This window comes from Oreochromis aureus, linkage group 3 (genome assembly GCF_013358895.1).
Source record: "Oreochromis aureus strain Israel breed Guangdong linkage group 3, ZZ_aureus, whole genome shotgun sequence".
Taxonomy (NCBI): Eukaryota; Metazoa; Chordata; class Actinopteri; order Cichliformes; family Cichlidae; genus Oreochromis; species Oreochromis aureus.
Genome location: NC_052944.1, coordinates 118366937 through 118388236, shown reverse-complemented (window position 1 = coordinate 118388236; position 21300 = coordinate 118366937). Strand labels below are relative to the sequence as shown.

Below are 21300 nucleotides of genomic sequence, written 5' to 3'. Positions count from 1 at the left end.
GACGCTCCAGATGTTGATCTTGCTAAAAAAGCAAAAATGATATTACATTTTTTTTCAGTTTATTGCACTTTTTTGCAATTTATGTAGTTACTATGAACTTAATGCATACATATTATTAGAATTTGGGCTATAACGGTTGTATTGATGTATAGCAACTTGAAATGCTCCCAAAAATGGCACTACAGCATGTAAAAGTATAAAGATAAGCTCTGGCGGACTTGGTTTTATGGTAGGTCTTAAAGGGTAAATAGGGGTTGAGCAGGGCACTTTGCACAACTAGCGAAAAATGCTGCAGCATGAATTTTAACTGGTAGAAGGAAATTCGACCACATCACTTCAGTTTTGGCATCTCTACATTGGCTTTCTATTGAATTTAGGATCCATTTTAAAGTTCTTTTATTGGTTTTAAAATCTCTAAATGGTCTGGCACCTGTTTATTTGTCTGATTTGTTGAAGCCCCATGTCCCCATTCGTTTGCTTCGGTCAGCTGAGCAGCTGTACCTTTCAGCCCCTAAATCACGGCTAAAACTTAGAGGAGACTGAGCGTTCTCTGTTGTGGCTCCAGTGCTTTGGAATAATCTTCCTCTCCATATTAGACAAGCTACATCAATACCAGTTTTTACGTCCAGATTAAAAAGGCTTTTACCTCTGTGGGTAAATGACATTTTTATTAATTTTATTGCTATGTTTTTTTTTTGCTATTGTAATAATTGATTTATATTTGTATTGTTTAACACTTTGGTGTACCAGGTGTGTTTTTAAAGTGCTATATATGATGGATGATGATGATGGTCTGATCCCCCTCCTCACTTTCAGGATGAAGCCTGCTGGAGTCCGATGGTTAAGAGGAGGACGAAGGAAGTGTAAGTGTGTTTTTAATGTGATTCATGAAAACCACTTCAAACTGTCACATCACTCATTCACATCTCTGATGTGAGGAGTCATCATCAAAGTCATCAATCAATGAACAGATGATGGATCAATAACTGCAGCTGGATTGTGTTTGTTCTCTCCTTCAGATTCCTGTCAACTCACAATCGACACAAACACAGTGAACACAAACCTCCAACTGTCTGACAACAACAGGATGGTGACATTTGCGGGGGAGGTTCAGTCATATCCTGATCATCCAGACAGATTTGATGGTTGGTTTCAGTTGCTGTGTAGAAATGGTCTGACTGGTCGCTGTTACTGGGAAGTCGAGTGGAGAGGAAACATTGATATATCAGTGAGTTACAGAAAAATTGGAAGGAAAGGAATCAGTGATGACTGTAGGTTTGGAAGGAATGATCAGTCATGGAGTTTGAACTGCTCTGATGATGGTCCTCATTCTGTCCAGCACAATAACAGAGTAACGTTCATCTCCTCGTCCTCTGTCTCTAACAGAGTAGCAGTGTATGTGGACTGTCCTGCTGGCACTCTGTCCTTCTACAGAGTCTCCTCTGACACTCTGATCCACCGCCACACCTTCAACACCACATTCACTGAGACTCTTTATCCTGGGTTTTGGTTCTATCCTGGTTCCTCTGTGTGTCTGTGCTGAGTTGAATGTAAAGAGTGTCCTCCTGTTAGAGAAATGCTCTGTTGAAGAGATAGTTCAGTCTGTACATGTCTGTCTCTTTCACTCAGAAACTCTTTCAGATTCATGGATTTAATCAGTTGATGCTATAAATTGTTCTAAATTATTCGTTTTTAAAGATGTAAGGTACGATTGAGGCAGAAATGAGGCATGATGCGACCACGATTCTGCATTCTGTAACATTTTCCTTTTATTTACACTTGGTTGCTGTTACAACACACCTCAGCTGCATGTCCCAGCTACCACCAGCAAAAATCAACAGTATGCAGAGTGCATAGATTTTAAGCCGCTGTGCAGGTGAGTCCATCTCACCTACACTACATCACAGGCAATGCCCCGCCACATACCCACATTGCCCAAATGAGGCCGAGGAGCCATCCGCCCAACCACTTGTGGTTCACAAGTGGCTGGGCAGACATCCTACGAGTAGGATCAACTGGCGTGTAGGCCCCGCTCCCACACAAGGAGTGGGGATAGGTGCAGCAGCAGGCTGCGTTCTGTCTGTTTGCATCTTGGAGGCCAGCACAGGCACTGAAACAGTCTCCCAGCACACCAACGCCCTCAGGAAATGCAGGTGGGAGTGGTGGCAATTTCAGCCAGGACTGGATCAAAGCCACCAGATTCACAATCCTCTGTATTCCACACATGATCCAGTCTTGGAGTTCCTTCTGCTGGCAGCATGACAGCACCGCCTGTTCCAGCTGTGTGGCAAACAGCTCGGCCACCATTTGGGCCAACTCTGCTGCACTGTCCCAACTGCCACACGCATTCAACCACCAACAATCAACAGCAAGCAGAGCACAGATTTTAAGCCAGCGAGGCATGATTGTAGATGCTGTGCGGGTGAGTCTATCTCACTTGCAGCGGCATCGCAGGCAACGCCCCACCACAATGATTATTTCAGGATGTTTTTTGAGTCCTTTTAAACTCAAAAACATCTGCTAAAACAGCTTTTATATTTCTCATGTTAAGATGAGACACAACAAGAGTTCCTATATTAAAGTGTTCATATCTCCTACCATTTTACGATGCCTGCACTCACACTATTGTTTTAATAGTATGATTCAGACATTGAGTTGTCGGATGTTCATTTAGCTTTTTTTTCTTGCTAAGAATGGTATTTTGAATATATCACTTTGAAATAACAAAATACACTACAACAGGTTCAAGCACAGCTTAATAATGGTTATAGTAAGCCAGTCTCACTTTCAGCTACGAAGAGAAGATTTCGAGCTGCACGTTTGAATGGATGAGCAATTGCTAAGATGTAAGAATAAGAGAAAGAGGGTTGACTGGGCCATGAAGCACCACCATTGGGCTGCTGGAGACTGAAAGAAGGTATGATGGACTGATGAATGAGAATTTGAAATCTTCAGTTCATCAGGCAGGATTTTTGTACAACGTTCAGTGGGAGAAATGATAATTCCACAGTGGGTGGCATCAACTGTCAAACATGCAGGAGGAAGTGTGATGGTCTGGGGCTATTTTGTGGGGTCCAGGCTGTGTGACTTATAAAGAGTGAGAGGCACCCTGAACCAAAACACCTACTACAGAATTTCTTCTTGATGCATTCTCAATCATCCAGGAAAGTAAATCTCCAAAAGTTGAATCTGTTCATCTGGATGTAGCGTTTTGTGGGAGAAACGTTTCGTCACTCATCCAAGTGACTTCTTCAGTCTCAGCTGACTGCAGGTTTCTGCAGTCTGCGCCAAAAGCTGGTCCACCCCAAGGATCGGGTCCCCCGACACAGAGTAACATAGTGTACGCTGTTAAGTGCCAGGAGGATTGCCAGGATTTATATATCGGGGAAACCAAACAACCTCTGGCGAAGCGGATGGCACAACACAGAAGAGCTACCTCGTCAGGCCAGGACTCTGCAGTTTATTTACATCTACAGGCCAGTGGACACTCTTTCAATGATGAGGATGTACACATCCTGGACAGGGAAGAACGCTGGTTTGAGCGCGGAGTCAAGGAGGCCATTTACGTGAAAAGGGAAAGACCATCTCTGAATCGAGGAGGGGGCCTAAGGGTACATCTGTCACCATCTTACAATGCTGTGATTGCAGCCATTCCCCAACTCTCTGTGAATGGTACTCATGGCCATTGATCAGTGTTCCTTGATCAGTGGGTTTTGGTCAGTGATTGTTGATCAATGGTCATGGGAATTTGCATAATTATGATTAAGGAACTGACCTCCCAGCACATTGTTCCTTCTGTGGGCTGGTTTCAGTCATTATGCAAATGTACTGTTTATAAGGTTTGGGGAAACCTGCAGTCAGCTGAGACTGAAGAAGTCACTTGGATGAGTGACGAAACGTTTCTCCCACAAAACGCTACGTCCAGATGAACAGATTCAACTTTTGGAGAACTACTACAGAATTCTGCAGTGCAATGCAGTATACTCTGTTATGTGTCTAGTTTGTCAGTGGTTCATTCTACACAAAGATAATGACCCAAAACATAAGTCCAAGCTATGCCAGAACTACCTCAGTGTTACGGCCTTGGCCATAATTTGGATCATGGTAGCTGAATTTTGTTCTGTGTGTTCGGTGACTTCAAGAGTCTCTGCAGGTCTTTTCTGATTCGAGAGCTGACAACTGCTGATTGCGTCCATGATCAAGGTGCTGTTTTAAAAAGTCTCTACAGCAGTTGTCCCCATGCCTGTCTTTGGCTTCCAAACCCATCCATCTTCTTCCACTTATCCGGGGCTGGTTCGCAGGGGCAGCAGACCAAGTAAAGAAGCCCAAACCTCCCTCTCCCCAGCCACCTCCTCCAGCTCCTCTGGAGGAACACCAAGGCATACCCAGACCAGCCGAGAGATATAATCTCTCCAGCGTGTCCTGGGTCTGCCCCGGGGTCTCCTCCCAGTGGGACATGCTGTCACGTTACTGGGTCTGTTGACCCAGCGTTTTAAGTTTCAGTTTGTTGGATGTTGATGTTTAAGTTCTTTAGGTTAGCTTATTTCATTTGTTAATTAGATTCCCTTTGTGTTTTCTACCCCTGTATTTAAGTTTCCCTCACCATTTATGTATTTCATGCTGCGTCTTAGGTTGTCAAGTTTCTATCTCATTTTTCCTGTTTTATTTTGAAGGTCTGACTCTATATCAGTGTAGTGGGCTTTGCTTCCTTTGTCTCATTATGTCAGATTGGTGTCAACTGTTCCCCATGTGTTTCACTTTCCCTAATCACCCTTGTGTTAATTAGTCTGTGTGTTTCTGTTCATTCTTTGTGAAGTCGTCTGTCATTCTCGTCATGCTTCCATGTCTCCCAGTTTAGTTCTAGTTAGTTTCTCCCCAGTGTGTATTTGCTTTTTGTACCTTTTTTATCAGCCATGGCCCTAGGGTCTGGCGATGCAATTACAAAATTGTTGTTGACCTGTGGCTTACAGCATCCTGGTGCCACATGCACTTATAGACACTCTCACTCGGTGGTCAGCAGACTCCAAACTCAATCTCCGAGAGCCCTTCTCATAATATCAGGGGAGTTTAATCATGTCTCACTGAAATCCACGCTGCCCACTTTCACCCAGTATGTGACCTGCCCCACCAGAGACAATAAAACACTGGACTTGCTGTATGCCAATGCAGAAGAGGCATACAGCTCATCACCTCTCCCTCCCCTGGGCAGATCTGATCATAACCTGGTGCACCTTGTCCCTGTGTATGAGCCCTTAGTGCGCAGGGAGCCACCAGCCACCCGCACAGTACAGAGATGGTCGGAGGAGAGCGAGGAGGCTCTTAAGGATTGTTTTGAGGGGACTGTGTGGGAGGTGATCTGTGACGACCATCGAGAGGACATCGACAGCCTGGTGACATGCATTACGGACTATATAAACTTCTGTGTGGATAACACCGTGCCTACCAGGACTGTACTGTGTTTCTCCAACAACAAACCTTGGATTACCCCAGAAAGTAAAGCTGTCCTCAAGCAAAAGAGGAGGGCCTTCAAATCCAGGAACAAAGAGGAGTTAAAAAGGGTGCAGAGAGAGCTGAGAGGACTGATGAGGAATGGGAAGGATAGCTACAGGCAGAAGATGGAGAACCAGCTTCAGCAAAACAACGTTGGTGAAGTCTGGAGAGGCCTCAGAACCATCTCGGGCCACAAACATCAGAACTCTCTGCCTGGGAGGGATGTGAGGTGGGCAAATGAACTGAATCATTTCTTTAATAGGTTTGATTCAGCCATGAGGCAGTCTCCAACATCGGCTGCAGACTCACCCACCCCCACTGCTGCTGTCTCACCTCTGACACCTCAGACACTTCACACCTCCTCTACTCACCCTGCTCACTCCTCCTCACCCCCAACAACAGCATCCAATACACACTCAACACAGGGCTCCAGCCTGTCTCTCTCAACCACCCAGGTTAGGAGGGAACTGAGGAGGATTAAACCCAAGAAGGCAGCGGGTCCAGATGGCATCAGCTCGAGGGTCGTCAGGTCCTGCGCAGACCAACTGTGTGGGGTGATGGAGCACCTCTTCAACATGAGCCTGAGGCTGGGAAGAGTCCCACAGCTCTGGAAAACCTCCTGTGTTGTACCAGTGCCAAAGACTTCACGCCCCAAGGACCTCAACTGCTACAGGCTGGTGGCTCTGACATCCCACCAGATAAAGACCCTGGAGCGGCTGGTCCTAGCTCAGCTTCGGCGCCTGGTGAGCTCATCACTGGACCCACTTCAGTTTGCCTACCAACCTGGCATTGGAGCGGATGATGCCATCATCCACCTCCTACATCGTTCCCTCGCTCACCTGGAGACCGCTGGGAGCACTGTGAGAATCATGTTCTTTGATTTCTCCAGTGCCTTCAACACCATTCTTCCCACAGTCCTGAAGGACAAGCTGAAGAACTCAGGAGTGGACCATCACCTCACTACATGGATTCTAGACTATCTCACCTACCGACCACAGTATGTGAGGACTCAGGGCTGTGTGTCGGACAGGGTCGTCTGCATCACGGGGGCCCCACAGGGAATGGTTCTGGCTCTGTTGCTCTTCACCATCTACACTGCAGACTTCTCCCACAACTCCACCCAGTGCTTCCTGTAGAAGTTCTCTGATGACTCTGCAATAGTCGACCTCCTCACTGATGGGGACTGTTAAAGTGAATTGTTAAATGTTGTCATTTTTATGCTTCCCATCTCTACACTGTTTCAACTCTGTGATGAAAGGAATTCCATTGTCTCCCCCTCCCCAGCCTCTCAAGGTTCTGGGGGGAATGTAGTGTTTTATCACAAGCACATCCTTGTGAAGGTTTGTTTGATGTTTGGTAAGCTTCCTGCCCTTTTGTGGCTTCACTGTGTTGTGTCTGTGAAGGTTCTCAGTCACTGTGTTGTGCATGGTGAACCAATACAGGAATTGAATCCTATATTGGGTGTGGGGGAGATTACCATTCAATGACTAAGGATGTTGTTAGAAACAGTTGAAAGTCACGCACACAGAGAGACACACATTCTCACACACTCACTCAAACACACACACACACACACACACACACACACATACATTCTCACATGCATACACACACACATTCTCACATGCATACAGATGTTTACACATACACACACATAGTGCCTTGTCTTAGAACCATTTGAGTGGTTTATGGTGGGAGGTGCTTTTGATGTGATGTGTATTGTGTGAACTGTTTTCCCAATAAAAGGCAGCAAGTGGAGGCTGGATATGGGGTCATTTTGTGGTAGACACCGACGAGGCCTCCCTTGCAAGTAAATTGATCGATCGCTGACTGTCTTGTTTTCTTCATGATGAAAAAGTCTCTAAACTAGCGGGGCTTGTGGAAACACAGACCCAACAGGGACGACAATGAGTACAGAGGACTGACCCAAGACTTTGTGGACTGGTGCCAGCTGAACTACCTCCACATCAACACCAGCAAAACCAAGGAGCTGGTGGTAGACTTCCGCAGGCACAAACATCCTCCACTGCAACCACTGAACATCCAAGGTATGGACATCGAGGCTGTGGACAGCTACAGGTACCTTGGTGTTCATCTGAACAATAAACTGAACTGGACTCATAATTCAGAAGCCCTCTGCAGGAAAGGGCAGAGCAGGCTGTACCTACTGCAGAGACTCAGGTCTTTTGGAGTGAATGGCCCACTCCTGAAGACTTTCTATGACTCTGTGGTGGCCTCAGCCATCTTTTATGGCAACCTTCCCAAAGTGTGGGGGGTGCAGAGCCATTGCAGGGGGGACGCGGTATGAAAAGGGGGAAAAAAAACAATGCTTGGACACTGCTAGCACGGGGCTCCCACACAAACGCAAAGCAGGAGATGAAGTATAGCTGAATATGTTTCCAAACCAACTTCATTCTAAGCCAAAGACTAGAAAATATGGTGAAGAATATCTTCCCTTTGGCTTCACCTGCACAAGTGCCAAGGTAGGTCTCCCCTGCATAATTGCTTTTCCCTTTGTCGGGAGCACGCGCTGGGCATTTTTCTTGTAAAACAAAGGGGGGCCCAGCAAAAAAGTTTGGGAACCACTGTTTTATGGTGTGGTCTGCTGGGGCGGCAACTGCCAGGGACAGGAAGAGACTGAACAGGCTGATCTGAAGGACCAGCTCTGTTCTAGGATGCCCTCTGGACACAGTGGAGGTGGTGAGTTACAGGAGAATGGCGGCTAAGCTGTCATCCCTGTTGGACAACATCTCCCACCCCATGCAGGAGACTGTGACAGCACTGAGCAGCTCCTTCAGTGGGAGACTGCGGCACCCACGGTGTGGGACGGAGAGATTTTGCAGGTCTTTCCACCCCACTGCTGTCAGACTCCACAACAAAGACTTGCAGCTGATCAAACCCACACATGTGCAATAAGACTGCTACATGTGCAATTCTTTTTTCTGACAAAGTTGTACTTTTGTCAGTACAACTCTTGATCGTGGCTCAAGAGTTGGGAGTTTGCCTTGTAATCGGAAGGTTGCCGGTTCGAGCCCCGGCTTGGACAGTCTCGGTTGTTGTGTCCTTGGGCAAGACACTTCACCTACCGCCTACTGGTGTTGGCCAGAAGGGCCGATGGCGCGATATGGCAGCCTCGCTTCTGTCAGTCTGCCCCAGGGCACCTGTGGCTACAACTGTAGCTGCCTCCACCAGTGTGTGAATTGGTGGATGACTGGGTATGTGAAGCGCTTTGGGGTCCCTAGGCGGGACTATTAAAAGCGCTATACAAACACAGGCCATTTACCATTTCTTACTCAGTTGTATATAGCATTTGTATTCTATTTTATTCTATTGTATATAGAATTTTATTTTATTTTAGTGCATTCCAGTGTTTTCTAATTTCTGCTACACAACTTTGCACTTTTGCTGTAACGAAACAAATTTCCCACCGGTGGGACTATTAAAGGTCATCTTATCTTAGCTTAGCTTAGCTTAGCTTAGAACATGGTGTTCATTATAGCTAAACTTAGCTTAGCTTAGCTTAGCTTAGCTTAGCTTAGAACATGGTGTTCATTATAGCTAAACTGTGGTTTGAACAGAAGTCCAGTAACAAAACACCGCTCGGGTTCAGATCCAGATCCCCGCCCCAGGATACCCACCCCAGCCTGCCGCCTTTTACCAGGGGCAACTACAGACAGAGACACAGTCCAGCCCCTCCTTAGGAGAATCCTTTCCAGAGACCAAGCCATGTGTTATGGTGAGCCCGACCACATCTAGCTGGTACCTCTCAACCCCGTGCACTAACTCAGGCTCCTTCCCCACCAGAGTGGTAACATTCTATGTCCCAGTTGTCAGTCTTGGTAGCTGGGGTCTGGGCCACGAGGACCTCGGCTCCTGGCCACCACCCGGCTCACGATGCACCCCTACGGTTCCCCTGCAGGTGGTGGGCCTGCAGGAAGATGGGCCCATGTCCCTGTTTTGGGTTGTGCCCAGCCCCGCCCCATGAACTAATGCCCGGCCACCAGACGCTCGTCTTCGGCCTCCCTTGCCAGGCCTGTTATCCAGGTGAACTATTACCCCGAAGGTCTTCTCAAAGAGGTTTTCTGAATCACTCTTTGTCTGGTCCCTCACCCAGGACCAATTTGCCATATGAGACCATACCAGAAGGCAAAAGCCCAGACAACTTAGCCCCTTGGATCCCTGGAACACACAAACCCCTCCACAACGTTAAGGTAGCAAAACGCGGAGGTGGGCTACAAACCCTCTATGACATTTGTGTTTCCCAAGAATTTAAAAGTTTTGTAAATAGGTTGTAGATACTTTTCACTTGTAAATAGGCAAATAAACAGAGAGGTGAATTGCCTTATTATTTTCTGTACTGTTTTCTATTGTTTATTCAGTTAGGAAGTTTGGGGTAGCACTTGTCTTTTATTCAGTTTTTGTTTTACCCAGGGTTTAGGTAGGACCTCCCTTTTTGGAATGACCTCATTTCGTTTGTTATTTTGACCTTTGTTCACCTCGGAGTTAAAGCTTTCAGTTTGGTGACGATAAAATCACCTTCAACATGCAAATATTCTTCTGCGTATGGCTTTGGGGATCAGGGTGGGGTCACTTCCTTTCAAAACATCATGTTGTGCTCCTGTACTTCTGTACTAGGAGGTAATGCTCAGGAAAAAAGTACCAATTACACTATGTTTGCATTTCAGAGTGCAGTGAGACTTTAACCCTTTAAGACCTACTATAGAATCAAGTCCGCCAGAGCTTATCTCTATACTTTTACCTGCTGTCATGCCATTTTTGGCAGCATTTCAAGTTGCTATACATCAATAGAAATGTTAGAGCCCAAGTTTTATTGATAAGTATGCATTAAGTCCGTAATAACTACATAAATTGCAAAAAAGTGCAATAAAAAAAACTGAAAATCATTTTTGTCTTTCATTTAAGAGGTCTCTTCCCTCAAAACTGTAAATACACAAAAGTTAGACAAAATAGTTTCCAACTGCAGGAAATTTATTTCTAGTTTTTTCATAGCTTTATTTTTGAGATATACACCAATTTTTATATACTGCAGGAAAAATGAAAATAAATATTATAATGCAATTTTTCAAAAGAAAAAAAAAGAAGCATGTGCATCATAATAAACTATATCTTACTGTGTAATTTGAGTTCTAGGCTTCCCAGAAACTATACAGAAAAGCATGAAGTCAAACGTGACTTCACCAGAAAACCACCAGTATAGGCTTATAAGGCACTGAAGGTTAAAAAACAACAACTACATTTTCCGTGAAAATGATATCGCTTTCGATTTTGGGCAGGTAATGGCAGACGTAGGATAGTTCAAGCTGATGTTTATTCCAGCATAGGAAGCGTTATGAACAGCTGATCGGATTGGCATGGCGTGTTTCTGGAATATTATAAAAATCATGTACATCCACCTTAAAGGAACAAGAGAATAACTTTTACTCAGTGTGATTGTTTTTAATGTCGCTCTTAATTTAATCTGTTATTGGATATTGTATTTGTTTTAAATGTTATATACTTATGTGGTATGTGTATTTTGATTATTGTTGCCATGATGCCAGGTCTCTTTTCAAAATTATGATTTTCGTTCCACTTCTCACGTGTACACCACTTTGTGTTGGTCTTTCACATGGAATTCCAATAACATTGATTCATGTTTGTGGCTGTAATGTGACAAAATGTGGAAAAGTTCAAGGGGGCCGAATACTTTTGCAAGCCACTGTATGTAGGAGGGATCTGATTGGCTGCTGCAGGTCGGGAAGTTATCCAGACGAGAGCCGAGGGAAGCAGGTTCCCCTGGATGAGGTTTGTCAGTGTAACCCGTTCAAGTGTTACGCCTGTTGTTGCTGCGTTGTGTTCTGGCGTGAAAGTAAGAGGCAGGAGACAGTACTGGATCTTTGGCTCTTTACTGTACATCTGCAACACAGAAATACGAGTCTGATCTGTGTGTGTCATGCGTCTGCCAGTACACCTCTCCTCCGGCCATGCTGAAAGGAGCTGTGCCTGCAGCTTCATTAACACTACAATAATATAATAAATCAAATACAACAAATTGTTTTAAAACATTAACTTAAGCTCTCAAAAACAAAAAGCACAAAATAAATAATGTCACTGAAAAATCATCAAAAACAACTTATAAGAACAATAAACAAAATAATTCAAAAACAAATAAACAGTCAGATAAATACAATTTAATAACCAGGACCCAATATTCTAGTGCTCATAGTTCAAACATTATACTTAACATTATACTTAAGTACAATCATATTAACCGCCATCCAACAGGCAATACAACACTGTACCATAAAAACAATGAATGACAGACTGCATCTCTAAATCACGCGCCTGCCAGTACACCTCTCCTGACGAAGGAAAAAAAAGAGTGCACGCTGTTAAAAAAAAAAACTGCCGTGAGTACGCTGACAAGCCGCGAGCGATCAGGCTAACTTAGCATGCTAGCATTTCAGCTGTGTTCTAGGCTAAAACTAGTGACGGGTCCAGCAACACTGACGCACCGACGCTTGTATCAAGCTCACCTAGCGAAGCCTGTATCGGTGCGTGCGTCGCTTTAAGAAAAAGTCACGTGATCGATACAGCTGCTGTATCGCTCATTGCCAACGCGCCAAACTGTGTTTAAAAAGTACCGCATCTGTCAACGGAATGAGTCGCCACAAAAAAAAACAACAACAAAAAAATACACATCTCTCCATAACAAAACGGAGCCCGAAAGAAAAAGAATTGTTTCTGCTGTGTGGGATCATTTTGATCTTTTAACTGCAAATAAGATAATAGTTTGTCTGTCTTTGTTTCAGTGTAATCTATCAGAATAGGAAAAACAGCAATGTGAGTTGAAGTGTAAATTATTTATTTCATTTTATGCAGGTTAAATGTCGCATCTGTTCTGCGTTTCTTACACAAACAAAAGCACCTCCTCAGTGTTTAGGCATTACAGAGCCAAACATGAAAATGAGGAGACAAACACACCGAGAATGAACACAGGTCGGCCTATATTGACACTGAACAGCTTTATCATCATTTTTTTTAATTAATATGTGTTTTATTATTTTGAAATCAAGCATCTAGGAAGACTGTTCTGGACCAGGCAGTCCTGAATTAAAGGACTGCCAACCCCTTAGTATTGTGGAGAGTGTCGGAGAGAAACATTCCAAGATCAGAGGATCCTTTAACGTACTGGGGGAATAGGAAGACATCTTATCAGAACCTTTTCCACCTGGCTTTACAGCTTTTGTGTACCCCAGCTTCATCTGTGCCTGTGAGTTTTCCAAAGCTGGGGAAATTGTGTCAAAAAAAATGCAATAGACTGAATGCAAAAACATTGGATAAACTTATTTTTCTGAATAGAATTTTATAATAAACTCTGAGTCAAATGGGTAATATTACATTCACAATACTTTCATTTTAATTTTCACTTAGTGTCATTCACAATATATTTTATATATGTCTAAAATATTTGAAATGTAAAAGATATAAAATGATTCCATGGAAAGTACAATACCTTAGTGTACAAGTACGACTAGGTCATTGAATCAGTGTCTGTTGTGAGTCTCAAGTAAGTTGCCTGCAATGATATTTAAAGTCCAGCAGGTGTCAGTATGGAGCAAAACAGCAACACTGTGTCGACACAGTATCGATACAGTTTGGGGAATGTGCTGAAACGCTTCACGAGGCCTCATCTACCCATCACGAGCTAAAACTCATTAAAAAAGTATATTAGCAAACTCTGCCCTCCACAAAACTTATCCCGAACGAGTCTCATAACGACAAACAAAAACGCGACGGTTCGGCTGTATTCACATTGCAGCTTGGGCTCTGAACAAACTTTAATTAGCAGAGAGCAACGTGGCAGTGACTTACCTCCGGCCATGCTGAAAGGAGCTGTGACTGGGGCACACATGCACGCGCCTACGTCACTACGCAGTGCACGCACACACGAACGCACACAGACTCAGACCACACAGGTAGGAGACCGAGATGCAAAATTACATATTTAATCCAAAAAAAAAGGTGTTTTGGGTGAAATTCACAAGTATTTAACACATATGTTACAGCAGCAGCTGGCTGACTGATGACTTCTGTGTGACATCAGACAGCAGCTTCCTGTTGGTGAAATCCAATGAAAGTCTGCTTTCATCCAGGCCGTCAAAGATGAACAAAAGCTGAGAGACAGCCAGCTTCTCTGCTGTGACCTTCTGTAATGTTGGATGGAAAACATGGAGCAGCTCCAGAAGACTGTACTGCTCATCTCTGATCAGGTTCAGCTCCCTGAATGAAAGCAGAACCACCACACTGACATGTTGGTTCTCCAAGCCCTCTGCCCAGTCCAGAGTGAACTTCTGCACTGAGAAGGTTTTTCCAACACCAGCCACGCCGTTGGTCAGAACCACTCTGATGGGTCTCTCTTGGTCAGGTAAGGCTTTAAAGATGTCCTGGCACCTGATTGGAGCGTCATGGAGGGCGTCCATCTTGGAAGCTGTCTCCAGCTGCCTCACCTCATGTTGGGTATGAACCTCTTCACTCTGTCCCTCTGTGATGTAGAGCTCAGTGTAGATCCTGTTGAGGAGGGTTCTACTTCCTGTTTCATCACTTCCTTCAGTCACACGTTCACATCTCCTCCTCAGACTGATCTTATGTTCATCTAAAACCTCCTGCAGACCAACATCTGCTGAAAGAAAAACAGAAAGAAAACTCTTCAATGTCTGAACAACAACAAGAAGTCCAGTTTTCAGAAATGAGTCCATCAGCAGACAGATGTTCAGTCTTACTTTGTACACAGCTGCTCTGACTGGCTGTCTGCAGTCCAGCTCTGCTTCTGGATCTTTCTCCACACTGGGGACAGGGGGAGTCTCCTGATGAAGCAGACTGGTCCCAGTATGAGCAGATGCACTGTCTGCAGAAGCAGAAACATATCAGAGGTGAGCAGGTTCCCCTCCAGCATAAACTCTAAGCAGCTAAAACAAAAGTGTCCCAGCTTCCAGTCAGACTGTATTTGGTGCCACATTACAGATGTGGTTTCTGACAGCTGCTCCAGCTGCAGGATCAAACACACACAACTCCAAACGTCTTTGTCTTTGCTGCTTCTTTATTATTGAACAACACAACATGTAGTTCTTGTCCCAGCTGAGCATTAGTTATGCAGCCTTTAGCATTAGCATTGTTAGCATGTCTGCAACAGAAACATGTTCAAAAACTGTTGAGAGGGGCCGACACAGGAGAAGTTATTACAATCAACCCAATGACTCAGTCAGAGTCAGGGGGTCATGCAGTGGGCCAACCATGTGTCCACTTTTATGTTAATCATTTAATTTAATTCATTTAATTTGTATATTTGTTATTTTCAGTGACTATGAGGACTCCAAATTATTTTGGAAACATGACTAATTTCTGTAATCTATTATTTTGTGACATAGACTGTACAGAAGGACAGAAACATGGGGCAACATCACAGGTGGAACTATGATGTCGAGTCAGGTGTTCCCCAGTTGCTTTGGGGAGTTTTGCCCAGTACTGAGATGGAAGACAAACCGAGTGCACTGTGTCTTCATCGCTCCTGAACTTTACCAGCATTTGATTTCATCTTTGTTATTGTGGCAACATTGCTGGGACATAATGTCCAACCACACAACAATTAAAGGGAAGGAGGAGAGGTAGGAAAGACTAAGGAAAGGACACAATCAAAGGGAACAGTAACAAATCAGCTTCTGTACCATCTCTGGGTTCCCCTGGTGACCAGTGAGGAGCCAGTTTTTATATATTTATTTATGTGTGTGATTCTTCTAATTTCATTATCTTTGTCCCATCTGTATTTTCAGACTTCCTCTCACTGCCTATATAAACATGGACCCTCCCACATAACACAAACCAAAGGAATAAATGGCTTTTATACAGAGTTATATAACTGTGTGTATGTTTATCTTTATTGATGCAGACCCACTCTGAGCTGAAACTGTATTCTGGGGGATTATTCTCTTTATTCTCCAATGTACAAAAAGATCTGTGCCAGACTTTGTAAAGTTGGAGAAAAATTCACACATTAATTTAATTCCATAATGTAAAACTCATAAAACATGATTCTGATCCCAGTGAAGGGAACGATGCACTACAAGCTCATGTTGATCAGGACAAGTTTTCCTCTGAGTTAAACTAATCAGACTTTCCTCTGTGCAGCAGCCATGAGATGAAGGCTCCAGGACGTCTGCATAGAGACTAAATGTTTCACAGTATTTCATAATTTCAGTCTCAGGAGTGAAGCTTCACCACAATCATGTTCACAGCTCTGGTCTCTGCTCATCAAACTACAACTCTTAGATTAGAACTACAGACTACAGATATTTTAGGAAACTTGCTCTCACAGGACAACATGACACATTATTTACTTTTCTGTCAAAGCTTCTTTTTGTTACTTTTATCATGTTTGTAATTAGTCATATGCAGGAAGTGGATTAAAAGAAAATCAAACCAATCAGGTAAAACTATTTCAGGTGATCATTCACTGCAGTCTTCTCCACCTATAAGATAAAAGTATGTGAAGCATTACTGACACTACCTGCTGTGACGTCTTTGTGCAGCAACTCTAAACATTTGTGTAACTGCTGATTGTTCACGTCAGTCTGAGTTAGTTGCTGCTTGTAAAACAGTTTATTTTTCTCTGACGTCCCTTATGAGAACAACTTGTTTGCTTTGTGTCACCATTTCACTGTCTCCTGAGACTCAGCTCACATACACTATACTGCCAAAAGTACTCAGTCACCACTGAATCACAGACTTCAGGTGTTCCAGTCACTTCCACAACCACAGGTGTATAAAACCTGGGCATGCAGACTGCTGCTACAAACATCTGTGAAAGGATGACTCAGGAGCTCAGTGAACTACAGCGTGTGACTGTGATAGGATGTTACCAGTGCAACGAGTCCAGGTGTGAACTTTCCCCACTACTACATATTCCACTGTCAGCTGTTAGTGGAACAGAGCACAGCGATGAAGAGTTACAATCACAGAGTGGGGTTAGTGGATGCTGAGGGACACAGAGGTCGCCGACTTTCTGTAAATCACTACAGACGACCAAACTTCAAATGGCGTTCAGATAGCTTCATGAAATATGTTTCCATGGCAACCGAGCTGCATCCAAGCGTTACATCATCAAGCATGATGAAAGCATCTGATGCCACTGGACCCTATAGCATGGAGACGTGTTCTCTGGAGTGACCAATCACACGTCTCCATCCGGCAATCTGATAGGCTGATAGAGTCTGAGTTTGGTTGGTGGTTGCCTGGACAACAGTACTTAAATATAAAGTTCTCGTCAAACAGTGTCTGACCTCACAAATGGGCTTCAGGAAGAATGAGGGCCCGCAACCTTCGGCGGACGCATTTGTAGACCGATTACGTCACAGCGACGGGACAAAGGCTGTCCAAATTCAAAGACTCCTCCAAGGCCAACAAATGCGTCCTTCTTTTCCCCAGATTTGAGGGATGGGATGGGTGCAAAACCTTCGTGGCCCAACCTTTCTCAGAATTCATAGCGCAGCCCAGTCAATTCCAGTTTCCAACAATGGCGGCAGCTACTTAATTTTAATATTACTCTTATTAATCTTTCTGGGTCACAAAATAAACTTTTAACATATTTTCAGGCGAGAACGTAGCTGTGTAAATGATAAGAGATTTTTTAGGATTTTGAGATTTTTATTATGTTATGCTTAAAAGTACATTTCATTATCTAAATGTGTTTGCTCTTTTCAGTATTCAGCTTAAACTCTGCAACTCTGTGCAGACTCCTAAATGGGGAAGTCACACAGGAAGCCTGCAGTTCTATTTTCTCTCTTCCTGTATGTGCTCTCTGAATAAAGACTCTTTCTGTTTATTGCACAGTGCGAGTCTCTCCCTGAGCCTCGACCGTGTACACGTTAAACCTGTCTGAGCGTTTTATTCCGACCTGAGTTGCAATACAGGAAAACTCCTGACATTTCTTGGTCCTTCGAGCCGGTCCTTCTGTCTGTCGACAGCTCCTCTCTAGGTAGAGGATATAAAGACCAGAGATGTGACATTCGGGTTCTGGCCAGCGTTCTTATAAGTGGTCCACGGCGGTGGGGGTCGACGAGGTAGACCTGAGAGACCGGCAGCAACCAGGTGAATATTAACACTCGGACACCTCGCGTAAAACATTTAGGCTCGCCCAGAAGGGCTGGTAGCATTCCTAAAAGTAAAGGCTCGCCTGGAAAAGGGCTGGAAGCATTTTTAGATAAACCTCGTCCGTAAAACGTAGTGCGCGTTGAAAAGGTATTGTTGTTGTTTCATTTTTGTTGGTGGAATAAGTTGATTTTACAGCACAATAAGGAGGCTGAACTATTCCACTATTTTGTTTGCTGTTGGCCACCCAAGTACTGGTGAAAAGAGAGAAACAGGTCGTGTTTCATCACGTAAAGATGACACCGCTTTCAAGAATAGCTTGAAAGTAGAAGGCCGTGTCAACTACCTCTCTCGATTCTCGTGCCAGAGAAGGTGCCGCAGTTGTGTAGTTGTAAAGTGTTAAAAGAATTAAGAGGATTAAAATGGGTAACTCACTGCTGACGAGCAGTGGTTAGAAAAGAAATGTCCAGGTGCCGGACAAATTAGTGTATATAGATGGAGAAATCCAAAGAAAACCTAAATGTCCCACGTGGGAAGGAAAATGTATAACTAAACTATAAGAAACCCTCCAAGCAGAAATAAATACTGAAAAGGAAGCTAAAAAGAAAACAAAGCGTACACAAGAGTTGTATTTTAAAGCATGGAAAGTGGAGTGAAGTGGAATAAACAAAAGGTTAATTTAAGGTTAACTGAAATTAAAGCAGAGCTTATCTAGTGATAAGCATGATAATAGGAGATAATAGGAAGGTTAACAACCTGTAAACTGGTATTAACAATGAAACATAGTTGGCATGACGACCGTGCCTAGAATGAATAGAATGCATGAAACCAGATAATTCACACGAAAATATATCAAATAAAAAAGAGAGATGCATAAGGCATATTACGGCTGTGTCATTGTTCAGCCAAGGAAAATGTCTCCAGCTTGGGAAGGTGTGAAGCTGCAGATTCGCACAGACCCGTGATGGATACATAATAAAATATAAACTAATATACTATTGTATATTAGTAGTAAAGTAGTGTATTGTAATATACTACTGCTGTTATAAAAAAGGAAAAACAATACAATGATAACATTAATAATGACATACTATTAATAAGAAGAGGCACCTCAGTCAGTTATGATGTGAGGTGAATAATTGTTAAAAGTAGTCTGATTCAAGCTTAAGGTTTGCTCAAACTCAGTACAATGATATACGAGATGAAGAAAATAAGGAAATAACTACACTAATCAGGTGCATAGAGACACTTGACCTGCTTGTAAACCTGTCATCTTAGATGAGACTTCGTTAGGATGAAGAGCAAACCTATACTAACAACTAATGAGAAGCTGAATTAAATATGTGGACACTACCAAGCTAATGAGGAGCGGTGACGCGCATGGAGATGCTGGTTTTGCTCACTACAATTGTATAAATAGAGTTTGAATTCATTACTGTGGATGTACAGTGAGTGACCTCTATATATCTTGAAAAGCATGTCTGAAATACTCGTATGAAAGCATATTTTGAGTGATTCTAACTGTGTAAATGCTGTGAGTAGTAGGTTTTGAGTGATTGGGTGTGATCTGTACAAAAATAATAAAACATAAGTAATAATAACACTACAAAGGTTCATAGTAGAGTGAGTGAACGAGTGGAAGTGTGTGTGATGATTCCTGATGTCTGAAAGAGCTCAATTTAAAAGTGTGTGTGAAATAAAGGTGTATCGTTTTTAGATCAAGATTTAGTAGAATTAAAGAGGGTTTATAGACTATGAATACAAAGAGAAACAAAAGAGTTCGATTAGTCTGCAGAAACAGGAAATTTGTGTGCCTGTGGTGTGTCAAGACAGCCCACAGAGAGAAACAGAACTCTATGAATAGAATGAATAGACAACACATACTCAAACACTTGCAATGAAGAAAGCAGCTTACACTCAATTAATATGAACGCAAAGCCTTAGGCCATAGGCAATTTGTTTTTGTTTTGTTTGTTTGTTTTGTAAGTTTGGAAAACAAATTTGTGATCATAAGTAACTGTGTTACAATAAGGACTTAACAGCGCCCTCTGCTGGAGTGTTTCAGTACTGCGTTAACTAGAATACACCACCTCCTCCTCCTCCTCACACCACCTGCTACAGCTCTACTCTTCTATGACTACAGTCATCCACAGCACTGATGTGAGGTCACATGGTTCATATGTAAGGAGCACAGAGACGTGCTAGCAGCTGACCTCAGGTCAGTTTAATGACTGTGAGCAGCAGCTGTGTTCTTGTCACTGTGACAGGGAGACACTCTCAGACACAGCGCTCATGTCAGCTTGTTCTCATGCAGGAGGATCAGGAGCTCCATGTTTGTCTTTCTGTTTGAATCATGATGTGTTTGTGCCATCAGAGTCTGTCATGAGTACTCAGGGTTTCACAGCAGCTCTTCTGGATGCTGACGAGGACTCCAACCTCATGTTTCACCTCTCTGAGCTTCTGATGTCTGTGAACACTCGTGTTTCTTCTCTGGGCTCATCTGGACAAAAACACCTTTCTGTGTTTGGCTCCAGCCTCATTGTGACTGACAGGAAGTGTGTTATCCATGAGCTTCTTTGTTTCCTGCTGTGTTTCCTGTCTGTGGACAAACACGAGTGTTTCACCTGAGGACTTGGTTCCTTCCACCTGTCCATACAGGACATCACGCTGTCTTTTCTCTTTAAATGCAGCTCCAGGTCCTTCCACGTGCTGCTCTGTATTTGTGCAGTTTGTAGTGTGTCCTGGGAAACGTAGCACACATGGTGTTCTTCTGCTGTTTCCTCCTTTCACTGAGTGTGAAACACTGACGCTGTGCTGTTGTTCACAGAGCTGATTCTAGCTGCAGCTGGACTCTGTCATCTAACTGAATGTGTTGGTGCTGATCACGGGGCTCTGATGTCATCATCACTCCCTCCTCCACCCTCAGCAGTCCCAGCATGCTGCTGTGGTGCACCCCACCCTCACTCTACACCTGAGCCATAGACCACACCCTCCACCGCAATATACACCACAGTTTTCTCTGCTATGGAAATGAGATCAGGAGGAAATCATTATTATTATTATTTAATAAATGCTCACATTAATGTGGGCTTATTTGTTTCATATTAGAAACATTAGTTGAGTGTTTTAGTATAAAATGGTGAAAGTCCCTCTTTTGCTCCTCCCTCACCTGTGGATGGACGGTGCTGTTACCGTGGTGACAGCTTGGATGTGTTTCAGTCCTGCCTGGTTATCACTGCAGGAATCTTTACTTTCACATTTATTACAGGTAATAACTCTGATTTTTCTGTGTATTATGAACTAAATGTATCCTGATACACACAGAGATGGATGAGCAGAGGTCACATGATGAAAGAACAAACATGGAGTCTTTGATTTATTTAGATATTTATTGATGAATGCAAACAAACCCTGACACTGAACCATCGTCCAGCAGAACAAACCTGATCACATGACCTGCTGACCCAAACAGTGAAAAGCTCCATGGCAACAACAACAAACAGCCTCACATATGTTAACAGAGGCTGTTAGAAGCACAGAGTCTTTACAGTCTTTCTCCTGTTTGTACACAGATCTCTGCACATCTTCATCACAGTTACTCACAGACGTGCAGAGTGTGTGGATATAAAAGCTAAGTTTCCACCATGTTTGTAGTCTGTACTGGGA

At 43.5% G+C, this 21300-nt stretch overlaps 1 protein-coding gene across 1 annotated transcript in view; it reads left to right on the top strand.

Moving 5' to 3' along the window:
• LOC120435153 (NACHT, LRR and PYD domains-containing protein 3-like) overlaps positions 1-1543 on the top strand; it is a 36024-nt gene extending 34481 nt beyond the window's left edge. Inside the window, exons 7-8 of the mRNA XM_039604167.1 lie at positions 817-863; positions 1020-1543. Of these exons, the coding sequence (XP_039460101.1) occupies positions 817-863; positions 1020-1543 (571 nt within the window). The remainder of the gene's footprint in view (positions 1-816; positions 864-1019) is intronic.
• Positions 1544-21300: the final 19757 nt, after the last annotated feature.